Source organism: Somniosus microcephalus, chromosome 31 (genome assembly GCF_052327205.1).
Source record: "Somniosus microcephalus isolate GS21.2 chromosome 31, FLI_Smic_1.0, whole genome shotgun sequence".
NCBI classification, from domain to species: domain Eukaryota; kingdom Metazoa; phylum Chordata; class Chondrichthyes; order Squaliformes; family Somniosidae; genus Somniosus; species Somniosus microcephalus.
This window is the reverse complement of record NC_141017.1, coordinates 36,389,293-36,403,018: the sequence shown is the minus strand read 5'-3', so window position 1 is coordinate 36,403,018 and position 13,726 is coordinate 36,389,293. Positions and strand designations below refer to the sequence as shown.

At 50.0% G+C, this 13,726-nt stretch overlaps 1 protein-coding gene across 1 annotated transcript in view; it reads right to left on the bottom strand.

Moving 5' to 3' along the window:
- Positions 1–9,344, bottom strand: part of LOC147097745 (asialoglycoprotein receptor 1-like) — a 56,295-nt gene extending 46,951 nt beyond the window's left edge. The window contains exons 1-2 of the mRNA XM_085971804.1: positions 9,144–9,344; positions 740–841 (exon numbers count right to left, since the gene is read on the bottom strand). Of these exons, the coding sequence (XP_085827930.1) occupies positions 740–841; positions 9,144–9,228 (187 nt within the window). The 5' untranslated portion in view covers positions 9,229–9,344. The remainder of the gene's footprint in view (positions 1–739; positions 842–9,143) is intronic.
- Positions 9,345–13,726: the final 4,382 nt, after the last annotated feature.

The window sequence follows — 13,726 nt, the reverse complement described above, 5'->3', positions numbered from 1 at the left end:
GTTACACCAACCCCGTATCTTTCAGAAATATTGCTTGATTATTACTTGATCAATGAGGGAGGTTGAGAAAATGGCCTCAACCATCTGGCTGCATCGCTGCATGAAATGAGCTTGTCATTATCACACCGGTGTGATGTGCAAAGTCTAAATATAATCTTATACAGATAGATCAGTAAAGAAACGACACAGATCTACAAGTTTTGTAGGTTCGATATTTTACTCTGGCTTTGTACAATCAATTGCATGAGTGCTTTAAACCAGTCCGCACTCAAGCAAAGCATGTAGCTTGCTGATCTAATAGCCAGACGAGATGTAACGATTCCAGAACATTGCGATTAGAGCAAGGCGCGACATCCTGAATATTTCTACACTTGACCCACGCTGCAGTATTTGCCACCTGGGTGCCACAGTTTTGAATTAAAATGTCCCAGAGGCAGTAACTCTACCAGTTGGACAATGACTTGTCCCAATAAACTACTTGCCTTTGTTACAATCAGCCACACCAACGTTGACCCAGAGGCCAGGCAATTGCTGGAAGGTGGTGTTACTTTAACAAGTCTGGATCCGGTGTGGGAGCAACTTCACCACACGGACTGCGGCGGGTCAAGAAGGCGGTTCACCACCACCTTCTCGAGACCAGCTAGGGATGGGCAATAAATGCCGGCCTTGCCAGTGACGCCCACATCCCAGGAATGAATGATAAAAAACCAACATGGACATGAAGTGTAAAGTTACTTACATTTAATGACTCCAGTGATCAGGAGAATAAGGAAGACACTCAGAAGGATGAAAATGAGGAACATCAGCCCCTTTCCACAGAAAAGTGACTTGAATCGGCGAGCTGAGATATTTCAAACAAGGCACTAGTTAGAATATCACATTATATAGTATTAAAATCTTCAAAATAATGGGCACACATAATTGCGGCCAAATTAGCTCACTTTTATCATTTATTCCTAAAAGCCATAAGCCTTGAAAAAGCCAATACCAAACACCACGAACACAAGTAAAAGAAACCTTGCATTTCTCCAGCGCCTTTCACAACCTCAGGACATCTCGAAACGCTCTGCGGCCAATGAAGCTCTGGAATTCCCTCCCTGAACCTCTCCGCCTCGCTACCTCTTAAGACGCTCCTTCAAACCTACCTCTTTGACCAAGCTTTTGGTCGCCTGTCCTAATATCTCCTTATGTGGCTCGATGTCAAGTTTTGTTTGATAATCGCTCCTGTGAAGCACCTTGGGACGTTTAACTATGTTAAAGGCGCTATCCATCGCTGCATCCGGGAGGGCACAGGGTCTCTGTACCCCAGGAGAAGGGACTTCATTGTCTTCTCTCTGAACAGAGAGAAACAGGAGGAGCGCGCATGTGGCTTTGCCAGGATGTCGGGCTTCCCCATGGTGCAGGGCGCCATCGACTGCACACACGTGGCTGTGCGGGCGCTGCATATCAATCCTGAGACGTACCGCAGCTGCAAAGGCTACCACTCGCTTAATGTGCAGCTGGTGTGCGACCACGCCCAGCACATCATGATGGTGAATGCCCGGTATCCTGGCAGCAGTCACGATGCCTTCATCCTGTGCCAGTCCGGTGTGCCGGCAATCTTCCAGCCACCATGTCGAACCCGAGGGTAGCTGCTCGGCGACAAGGGCTATCCACTCTAAACCTGGCGGGTGGCTCCCCTCCGCAACCCCACCACTTGTGGCCAGCAGTCATATAATGAGAGCCAAGCTGCCATGAGGGACCTCATTGAGCAGACCATCGGGGTGCTCAAACAACGGTTCCGCTGCCTTGACTTCTCGGGAGGAGCCCTCCAGTACACGCCGGAGCGGGTGTCCCATTTCGTGGCGGTCTGCTGCATGCTCCACAACTTGGCCATCAGGAGGGTTCAGCCATTGTCACCACGGGTTCTGCCACCACCTCAGGAGGAGGAGGAGGAAGAGGAGGAGGAAGAGGAGGAGGAGAAGAGGAGGAGGAAGAGTAGTAGGCAGGGAGGAGGCAGGCAGCAGATCCCCATTCCGGGCGGACTGTCCGTGACAGCCTCATCAGAATGAAATCCCAAATCCCCGTTGCTCACCATTTCCCCACCTTACCATCCCTCTGTCCCGGAACATCACGGTGTCCTCTTGGGCACAAAACTGAAATGAGAGCCACCACAAAACAAACATTCCAAACATAATTTATAAATTAATCAATCCAAAACTACATAACTAAGTCAACTAATCAGCCTTGTGCATTCCTGTAGTGTCTGTCTTTCATGTTCCTTTGCCTACTTTAGTGCTCCTACGCAGTGCTACCCCAGTGGCTGCAGCATGGCTGGTGGAAGGCTGCTGACTTTTCGTGGGGGAGACTGTAGATGGCCTTGCAGGACAACCTCGAGTAGCTCTGGGCCTAGAAGGCCCAACTGTAGACTGCACCACCTCGGCCTGGGCGGCAGCAGTCTGGACTGCCTGGCTGACAGGCAGCAGCAAGGGCACTGGCGGAGTGGCAGGGGTGGAAGGAGGAATGCTGTCATTACGAGAGAGGACAGCAGGTTCTTGCTCCATGGAGCCACTGCCACTCCCCCCGGGGCGGTGCCTCAGCATCTGTTGGAGCACGGATTGCTGGAGTGCTGTGAGACCCTGCAAGCCCCTTTCCACACTCGTAAACCCAGCCAAGATGGCATCAGTCTGAGTTTTTAAGTTGAGCCTGCAGGAGAGCAGTCTGAGCTTCCAATGCGGCACTGAAACATTGGGTCGCTTCCACTTGTGCGGCAATGGAAGCTGCGACATCGCCCATCACACCCAGCGTCATGGTGAGGTCCACAAGTGCTTGAATGGAGTTCTCCATCACTTCCATCCTGGAAATCATGGGCTCCAAGCTCCGCGCAAAGCCCCGTGCAACATTGGAGCCGGACTCCTCCATGCTCCTTGACACTGGCAAGAGGCTCACTGGCAGGCCTGTCATTGCACCGAGCATTTCCGTCTGCGAGCCCCTCACCCTTCTTCTGAAGGCAGCCCCATCGAAGTCATCATCTGAGTCCTGTGCAGCAGAACTCCTGCGCGAGCTCGCCCTCTGGGGAGCCGACACCCGAGCTACCCTTTCCCCCTGGCCTGGCTGCAGCCCACTCGTGCCCGGTGTCTCACCACGTCCAGATCCCGCCCCTATACTACCCTCTAAAGTAGGTGCAGTGCCATTTTCTGAGCTGGTGCCCTGGGAGTGTCAGATCGAGTGACGGTGCCTCTTCTTCTCCTTCACTCTCCTCCTCTACTACCTCGGGGTCAGGCTGGGCTGCTGGTATCGGAAAGGAGGAAGGTACAAGGGTCGGGTTGTGATGAGGGGTCGGGGGAAAGCAAGATGTGCATGATTGCACCATCAGCTTGTAAGTGAGAAGAGGTTGTGCGATGAGGGGTAAGTGGGATGTGAGAAGGAGGATTAGGTATGAGTATATCGTCATCAGCAATGCTTTCAACCTCGCCACTCGTCACTAGAGAGGGTGCCGAGGAGATTTACGAGGCTGTTGCCAGGACTGGGGAATTTTAGCTATGAGGAAAGATTGGATCGGCTGGGGCTGTTTACTTTGGAACAGAGGAGGCTGAGGGGAGATTTAATTGAGGTGTACAAAATTATGAGGGGCCTGGATAGAGTGGGTAGGAAGGACCTATTTCCCCTAGCAGAGGGGTCAATAACCAGGGGGCACAGATTTAAAGTAATTGGTCGGAGGATTAGAGGGGAGTTGAGGAGAACCTTTTTCACCCAGAGGGTGGTGGGGGTCTGGAACTCACTGTCTGAAAGGGTGGTAGAGGCAGAAACCCTCATCACATTTAAAAAGTACTTGGATATGCACTTGAAGTGCCGTAACCTACAGGGCTACGGACCGAGAGCTGGAAAGTGGGATTAGGCTGGAGAGCTCTTTGTCGGCTGGCACGGACATGATGGGCCAAATGGCCTCCTCCTGTGCCGTAAATTTCTCTGAATCTCTAATCTCCGTGCCCTTTCTCCTCCCTGTCGAGCCATGGATGCATACAGAGCGAGAGTGAGGGGCTTCTGCAAAAAGCACCTCCCCTTTAAGAAGTGCAGAGGAGCCTAGGCAAAACTTTAGTGGCCAGTAGACTGCACCTGATATTAGCCCCCCTCTCGAGCACCGAGCCAATCAGCTGCGCGCTGAGCCCAGCGTTCCAATCATCTAAATCAGCAAATGTAAGAAGTCACACAACACCAGATTATAGTCCAACAGCTTTATTTGAAATCACAAGCTTTCGGAGCGCTGCTCCTTCTTCAGGCGAAGTGGAGAAATGCATAAAGACACAGCTTATATAGTCAGAGAATCATGTCAGATGTTTACAGGTAACCTTTCCAACTGCCATTTATCACACCTCGGCAGAGAGATAATCACAGCAGTCAAAGGTGTGAATGGTGTCCAAACAGGTCAGTCAGGGAAACATTACATCAAAGAACAATGAGGTGGGGTCACAAGGGGCCAAATATTGCAGATGCTGGGGTCTGTATGAAAAACAAAAAAACAGACAAAAAACATTTTTTTTGGCTGGAAATCACAGCAGGTCCGGCCGCATCTGTGTAGAGAGAACAAGCCAATGTCGACTCGAGTCTGGATGACCCTGCATCAGGTGGGGTTACATGTAGCGTGACATGAACCCAAGATCTCGGTTGAGCCCGTCCTCATGGGTGCGGAACTTGGCTATCAGTTTCTGCTCGACGATTTTGCATTGTCGTGTGTCTCGAAGGCCACCTTGGAGAATGCTTACCCGAAGATCGGAGGCTGAATGTCCTTGACTGCTGAAGTGTTCCCCGACTGGGAGGGAACACTCCTGCCTGGTGATTGTTGCGCGGTGTCCGTTCATCCGTTGTCGCAGTGTCTGCATGGTCTCGCCGATGTACCATGCTCCGGGGCATCCTTTCCTGCAACATATGAGGTAGACAACGTTGGCCGAGTCACATGAGTATGTACCATGTACCTGGTGGGTGGTGTCCTCACGTGTGATGATGGTATCTGTGTTGATGATCTGGCATGTCTTGCAGAGGTTGCTGTGGCAGGGTTGTGTGGTGTCGTGGTCGCTGTTCTCCTGAAAGCTGGGTAATTTGCTGCGAACGATGGTCTGTTTGAGGTTAGGCGGCTGTTTGAAAGCGAGTAGTGGAGGCGTGGGGATGGCCTTAGCGAGGTGTTCGTCGTCATCGATGACATGTTGAAGGCTGCGAAGGACATGGCGTAGTTTCTCCGCTCCGGGGAAGTACTGGACGACGAAGGGTACTCTGTTGGTTGTGTCCCGTGTTTGTCTTCTGAGGAGGTCTATGCGATTTTTCGCTGACTGACCTGTTTGGACACCATTCACACCTTTGACTGCTGTGATTATCTCTCTGCCGAGGTGTGATAAATGGCAGTTGGAAAGGTTACCTGTAAACATCTGACATGATTCTCTGACTATATAAGCTGTGTCTTTATGCATTTCTCCACTTCACCTGAAGAAGGAGCAGCGCTCCGAAAGCTTGTGATTTCAAATAAAGCTGTTGGACTATAACCTGGTGTTGTGTGACTTCTTACATTTGTCCACCCCAGTCCAACTCCGGCATCTCCACACCATGGCTACTATCGACACCACAAACTGCCGGCTCAAAGTGGAGAGGATCTCCAAGAAGATCGCGCATATCGACACAGACATCAAGTTTCTACAGAGATGCAAGAAAGCAGACAAGATCCCGAAAGGACTACAGATCACTAACCCACTCAAGTCGACCTACAACACAGACTACGCTGAGAGACTCTGCCGTCGTACCTCTCGCACACTCCTCAACCATCTCGTACACCAGCTCTACAGCAGACGCCGCAACCTCGAAACCGAGATGGAGTCCATGTTCTCAGCCTGTGCTCAGGACGCAGCAGACCAGCTATGAGACACCGCCAAACAAACAAGGCAATGGAACTACGCTACCTACATGCACACCAAGAACAGGAAGCTTGAGAAACTTGGCATCACCAGCAGCAGCAACCAAGCCTCCCCCAGTACCACGGTTGAAACCACAGGGAAATCCATCGTCAACCTGTCCAACCACACCCTTCAACCAGGTGAAATTGAAGTTCTCAGCCGAGGGCTCAATTTCTGCCCCACCACCAAAATGGACCCCATCGGTCTCGCGGCAGACACAGAGGAATTCATCAGGAGAATGAGGCTCCGGGAATTCTTCCACAAATCCCAAGATGTCAGCAGCGAACCCAATGAGACAATCAATGATCCGGAACAGCAGACAGAGGGATCCGCAGTGCAGCAACCGAAGAAGAAAGAATCAAATTGGACCCCTCCGGAGGGTCGCTGCCCTAAGCTTGACATGTATGCTCAAGCTGTCAGGAGATGCATCAACGCTAGATTCATCAGCCGCACTCACAAGACAGTCCAGAATGTCACCCGAGCACAACGCAACGCCATCCACGCTCTCAAGACCAACCGCAACATCGTCATCAAACCAGCAGACAAAGGAGGTGCCATCGTCATACAGAACAGAACGGACTATTGCAAAGAAGTATACCGACAACTGGACAACCAGGAACACTACAGACAGTTACCCACAGATCCGACCAAAGAACACACCCGCCAACTCAACAGACTGATCAAAACCTTCGATCCAGACCTTCAAAGCATCCTACATGCTCTCATCCCACGTACTCCCCGCGTGGGAGACTTCTACTGCCTCCCAAAGATACACAAAGCCAACACACCTGGACGTCCTATCGCATCAGGCAACGGAACCCTGTGTGAGAACCTCTCTGGATATGTCGAGGGCATCCTGAAACCCATTGTACAGGGAACCCCCAGCTTCTGTCGCGACACTACAGACTTCTTACAGAAGCTCAGCACCCACGGACCAGTTGAACCAGGAACACTCCTCGCCACGATGGACATCTCGGCACTCTACACCAGTATCCCCCACGATGACGGCATCGCTGCGACAGCCTCAGTACTCAACACTAACAACAGCCAATCTCCAGACGCCATCCTACAACTCATCCACTTCATCCTTGACCACAATGTCTTCACCTTCGACAACCAGTTCTTTACCCAAACACACGGAACAGCCATGGGGACCAAATTCACACCCCAATACGCAAACATCTTCATGCACAAGTTCGAGCAAGACTTCTTCACTGCACAGGATCTCCAACCAACGCTATACACCAGATACATCGACGACATTTTCTTCCTATGGACCCACGGCGAAGAACCACTGAAAAGACTACACGATAACATCAACAAGTTCCATCCCACCATCAAACTCACCATGGACTACTCCTCAGAATCAGTCTCATTCCTGGACACACGAATCTCCATCAAAGACGGACACCTCAGCACTTCACTCTACCGCAAGCCCACGGACAACCTCACGATGCTTCACTTCTCCAGCTTCCACCCTAACCACGTTAAAGAAGCCATCCCCTATGGACAAGCCCTGTGAATACACAGGATCTGCTCAGACGAGGAGGAACGCGATGGACACCTACAGACACTGAAAGACGCCCTTGTAAGAACGGGATATGATGCCCGACTTGTCGATCGACAGTTTCGACGGGCCACAGCGAAAAATCGCATAGACCTCCTCAGAAGACAAACACGGGACACAACCAACAGAGTACCCTTCGTCGTCCAGTACTTCCCCGGAGCGGAGAAACTACGCCATGTTCTTCGCAGCCTTCAACATGTCATCGATGACGACGAACACCTCGCTAAGGCCATCCCCACGCCTCCACTACTCGCTTTCAAACAGCCGCCTAACCTCAAACAGACCATCGTTCGCAGCAAATTACCCAGCTTTCAGGAGAACAGCGACCACGACACCACACAACCCTGCCACAGCAACCTCTGCAAGACATGCCAGATCATCAACACAGATACCATCATCACACGTGAGGACACCACCCACCAGGTACATGGTACATACTCATGTGACTCGGCCAACGTTGTCTACCTCATATGTTGCAGGAAAGGATGCCCCGGAGCATGGTACATCGGCGAGACCATGCAGACACTGCGACAACGGATGAACGGACACCGCGCAACAATCACCAGGCAGGAGTGTTCCCTCCCAGTCGGGGAACACTTCAGCAGTCAAGGACATTCAGCCTCCGATCTTCGGGTAAGCATTCTCCAAGGTGGCCTTCGAGACACACGACAATGCAAAATCGTCGAGCAGAAACTGATAGCCAAGTTCCGCACCCATGAGGACGGGCTCAACCGAGATCTTGGGTTCATGTCACGCTACATGTAACCCCACCTGATGCAGGGTCATCCAGACTCGAGTCGACATTGGCTTGTTCTCTCTACACAGATGCGGCCGGACCTGCTGTGATTTCCAGCCAAAAAAAATGTTTTTTGTCTGTTTTTTTGTTTTTCATACAGACCCCAGCATCTGCAATATTTGACCCCTTGTGACCCCACCTCATTGTTCTTTGATGTAATGTTTCCCTGACTGACCTGTTTGGACACCATTCACACCTTTGACTGCTGTGATTATCTCTCTGCCGAGGTGTGATAAATGGCAGTTGGAAAGGTTACCTGTAAACATCTGACATGATTCTCTGACTATATAAGCTGTGTCTTTATGCATTTCTCCACTTCACCTGAAGAAGGAGCAGCGCTCCGAAAGCTTGTGATTTCAAATAAAGCTGTTGGACTATAACCTGGTGTTGTGTGACTTCTTACATTTGTCCACCCCAGTCCAACTCCGGCATCTCCACACCATGGCTAAATCAGCAGGCAGCACGAATTTTTTTGCCTGCTGACAGCCCCACTTTCAGCGGGCGATGGCGTATCGCGCTTCGCGGTCCCCGCGCCCGCTTTCGGGCCTAATCGAACTTCACCCCCTCAGCAAGTACTGCAAGGTACCTTGGACAAGAAGGTCCCAACTGAGGGGAACAGGTCTCCCTAGCAGGGTCAGTTTCATTTGGACATTGCTCAGGAAGACATTATTGAAGAAGATCTTGACCAGCAAGATGTTGTCCTGACCGACATTCCGCCCCCCGCCCCTGCCCGCCTCAGTCAAAACCAGCAGAACAAAAATCAGGTTAGCAGCTCTCCTGACTATTTATGCATCAAGGTACTCAAGGGAATACAAGCCCACTCTGGCACACCTATTCCGACCTTCACTTTACTTTAAAATACCTGGAATCCACTTAGCCCGTTGCTGATTCTGTTGACTGTCGACATTGAAGCTCTCAAAATCGTCGTAAGCGGGTTCTCCAGCCATTCTGCAGGACAATGCAGAAACTGCCACTGAGCTTCACGGTGAGCTTAAGGGAATGGGTATCTTTATATCGGCAAGATCGAGCACAGTTCCCAAAACCCAAGGCAGATTGCAATGTGATTTCCACCCCACAATCCTCACCCAGTGTCCTCAGTTTGCAGAATTGAAACCAGCTGAAGTAACGCTGAGACAGATGTTTATGAATTATATAAATATTACAGAAGGAAGGAAAAGATGGCAAATGATCGAAATGACTAAACTGCAACCCTCAGCATTATTAATGCACAGATTTCAGGAAATAAAAGCGAGTGCTTTCTCGTTTTTTGAACTTCAGGAGGTCAGAATCCCACCCAGGGTTTCGATAGTTGGCGCGTGGAACGGTGGATAAGGATGGGGCTAAAGGGATCAAGGGATATGGGGAGAAGGCAGGGACCGGGTACTGAACTTGGATGCTCAGCCATGATCTCATTGAATGGCGGAGCAGGCTTGAGGGGCCGAATGGACTACTCCTGCTCCTATCTTCTATGTTTCTATGTAATCCTGAGGAGCAATCACACCCACAGCTCGCGTCTCCCGAGCTTCCTCCTCCTGATCTGGAAGTGCCATTGGAACCCACGCAAAGGAATTCCCCCTCCGATTTACCCCCTGGCGGAAGCGTGTAAGAGCAATAGAAATAAAAAGAGCACAAGAATGCAATCAGTCGAAATGGGAATATAAAGTAATGGACTGGCAGAGAAAGCCAGAAAATAAATCAGGCCGTGATTCAAACTGAGCTGCCGCAATAAAAGGCCCGCAATCCAACCGGTGCTTTCTTTTCAATTTGTTCTTGCAGTATTTATTGACCTTCGCGAGTTCCCGTGAGGATAGAATTTACAGCACAGAAACAGGCCATGCTCCAAGCGAGCCTCCTCTCAGCCCTCTTCACCCCACTCCATCCGTCCGTTTCCCCCTCGTGTGTTTATCTAGCTTGTTTTTTAAAATGCATCTATTCGCCTCAACCACTCCACGTGGTAGTGAGTTCCACCTTCCCACCACGCTGCCATACTCCTGACAATAAAACCACCCGGTCCCGTGGGATTCCCGCCCGGCCTGTGAGGCTAAAATTCTGTTGCAGAAGAGCTGTGGGAGTTTTAGCACTTTCGTGACATTTCTATCCTTTACCCGTGAGAATGCTGTGCTGTGCAAAATCCGAATTATTTGTCCGGTCCTAATATTGTGCTCTCTAACCTGTAATTCATTGTGTGGAGATGCCGGAGTTGGACTGGGGTGGACAAATGTAAGAAGTCACACAACACCAGGTTATAGTCCAACAGTTTTATTTGACATCACAAGCTTTCGGGAGCGCTGCTCCTTCGTCATTCACTGGCTGTGAAGTGGCTGGCGGGAGTGTGGGAGAGCAAGAGCTTGAAATAAGAGTGTTGCAATCGCAGAGATGGTCCACCCAATGAGACTAATCAACCCCCGGGGTCAGCAGCCAAACTGATTCCCAATCGAGGAACGTTTCACCCGAGGCTTGGCGGAGGGGTGAGGGAGGGAGCGAAGAGTGGCCAACACCAAGAACATTAAAAGATCAAGGCGTGAGACATTGGTCAGGAAAGTCCTCAGAGCTGCCCCCACCCACTCCGTCAGCATAACTTGGCCAGAAGTCAGCGGGCTTTCCGCCACACTTCTGGTGGCGGTCCAGGAGCAGCTCCGAAGGAAATTCCTGGTCGTTGACTTTTTAAACATATTTTATTTGGATTTTTTTCTCCCCTGTTCTCTTGAAGCTGTTGAATCCTTTCTTCACCTGGGCTTTGTCATCCGTTCATTTCTCTTACCGTTGGGTGTTGAGTTGTGCATTCAGGGATCTGGGAGTTCTGTTCTCCAAGCACCTGTCACCTCTCAAAGTGTCCTTCCATTTTCTTTAATGGGACAGAATTTGCAGTGGGCACTCGACGTGGATGCATTGGTTTTGATCTTCCAAAATTCCCTCGATTCTAGAAAGGTCCCAGCGGATTGGAAGGCAGCAAGTGTTACACCGCTGTTCAAGAAAGGAGGGAGAGAGAAAACAAAGACCTACAGGCCAGTTAGCCTGATGTCAGTCGTCGGGGAAAATGCTGGAATCCAGTGGTATCAGGGCACTTAGAAAATCATAACATGATTAGGCAGAGTCAACATGGTTTTATGACAGAAAAATCGTGTTTGACAAATTTATTAGAGTTTTTTGAGGGTGTAACTAGCAAGGTAGATAAAGGGGAACCAGTAGATGTAGTATATTTCAATTTCCAAAAGGCAATTGATAAAGTGCTACATAAAAGGTTATTACCCAAGATAAGACTCATGGGGTTGTGGGTAATATAGTAGCATGGATAGAGGATTGGTTAATGGACAGAAAACAGAGAGTAGGGATAAACGGGTCATTTTCAGGTTGGCAGGCTGTAACTAGTGGGGTGCCGCAAGGATCAGTGTTGGGGCCTCAGCTATTTACAATCTATATTAATGACCGAGATGAAGGGACCGAGTGTAATGTATCCAAGTTTGCTGATGATACAAAGCTAGGTGGGACTGTAAGCTGTGAGGAGAACACAGAGTCTGCAAAGGGATATAGATAGACTGAGTGAGTGGGCAGTAAGGTGGCAGATGGAGTATAAAGTAGGGAAATGTGAGGTTATTCACTTTGGTGGGAAGAATAGAAAAACAGAATATTTTTTAAATGGTGAGAAACTTTTAAATGTTGGTGTTCAGAGAGATTTGGGTGTCCTCGTGCAAGAAACACAGAAAGCTAGCATGCAGGTACAGCAAGCAATAAGGAAGGCAAATGGCATCTTGGCCTTTATTGCAAGGGGCTTGGAGTATAAGAGTAAGGAAGTCTTGCTACAATTGTACAGGGCCTTGGTGAGACCACACCTGGAGTACTGTGCACAGCTTTGGTCTCCTTATCTAAGGAAGGATATAATTGCCTTGGAGGCGGTGCAAAGGTTCACTAGATTGATTCCTGGGATGAGAGGGTTGTCCCATGAGGAGAGATTGAGTAGGTTGGGCCGATACTCTCTGGAGTTTAGAAGAATGAGAGATGATCTCATTGAAACATATATGATTCTGAGGGGGATTGACAGGGTAGATGCTGAGAGGTTGTTTCCTCTGGCTGGAGTGTCTAGAACTAGGGGGCATAGTCTCAGGATAAGGGGTCGGCCATTTCAGACTGAGATGAGGAGGAATTTCTTCACTCAGAGGGTTGTGAATCTTTGAAATTCTCTGCCCCAGAGGGCTGTGGTTGCTGAGTTGTTGAGTATATTCAAGGCTGAGATCGACAGATTTTTGGACTCTAGGGGAATCGAGGGATATGGAGATCGGGCAGGAAAGTGGAGTTGAGGTCGATGATCAGCCATGATCTTATTGAATGGTGGAGCAGGCTCGAGGGGCCGTATAGCCGGCTCCTGCTCCTAATTCTTATGCTCTTATGTTCTCAAGAGTACATCGTCATACCGCCTTTGAACTGGCCCGCAAGTACGAGATTTCCGCATGCGCTTGCGCTAAATCCCGAACGTACGATCTATCAACATCCGTGCGGCCGAAGACAAACTAATTGATGGCGCAGAGTTGGGCTTTTTGCCCACAAACTGCCCAGCAATCATGCATGGAAATTTTACGTTTGTTGCAAACAGGCGCAGGGCCTGTTTGCATCAGCGTAAGGGGATACATACCTCAGGCATGTTGTAACCAGTTTCATCTCGGAAATCGGATAGTTTCGTTGTATCAAATGAGTATCAAATCTTGTTTCTGCAAAGATTGGAGTTTTAATGAGGTCGATAATTACCAGCAGAATTCATGTTTTACTAACGGAACTAAGACCGAGGGAAGTTGGTGGAATGAAGCGAATTAGGAATTAAATTCCAATCCTGTGAAGTGATTGTTATTGAATCCCATTACGGGATTCCCTTCTGAAATGATGTAAAATCTAATTCTGTTTCCTGACCGGAGGACCAGGCCCACGTGATCCTAGGTATACCTCCACACAGACTGCGCCCCCGGGATCCCTGGGCCATTACGCTGCCCTCGAAGGAGGGCCCTTGCATCAGGTGGGTCTGTATGCTTCTCGCGGGTGCGCGGCGTCCTCCGGAGCTATGCCTCGGACCGTAATTCTTGGGCCGTTATCTTCTCATGGTTTTTTTTTTCTCGCCCTATTTCTGGTGACAGTGGTGGGGGGGGGGTGGGTGCGGGGGGAGGGGGGTTAAACCTGCTCCTTCCCTCCCTCTGCCAGGAAGTGGGGAGTAAGAAACAGAAAAATGGCGGTGAGGGACAGGTAACCTCCCGTGTGCCGTCAGTGTCCATGCTTCGACACATCAGCTGGTTTGGTTTCTCATGTGCACTGGTCAACACGTGTCCATCAGATCTCTGCCTGCGCTATTTTAACTCTAGCTCAAGCTCAACGAAAATAGAAGGGCTAATTAAAACGTTGGACGACAGGAAATGAATGCGAACCCATTAACCCGTGCTGAAAAAACCCACATGCACACACAGA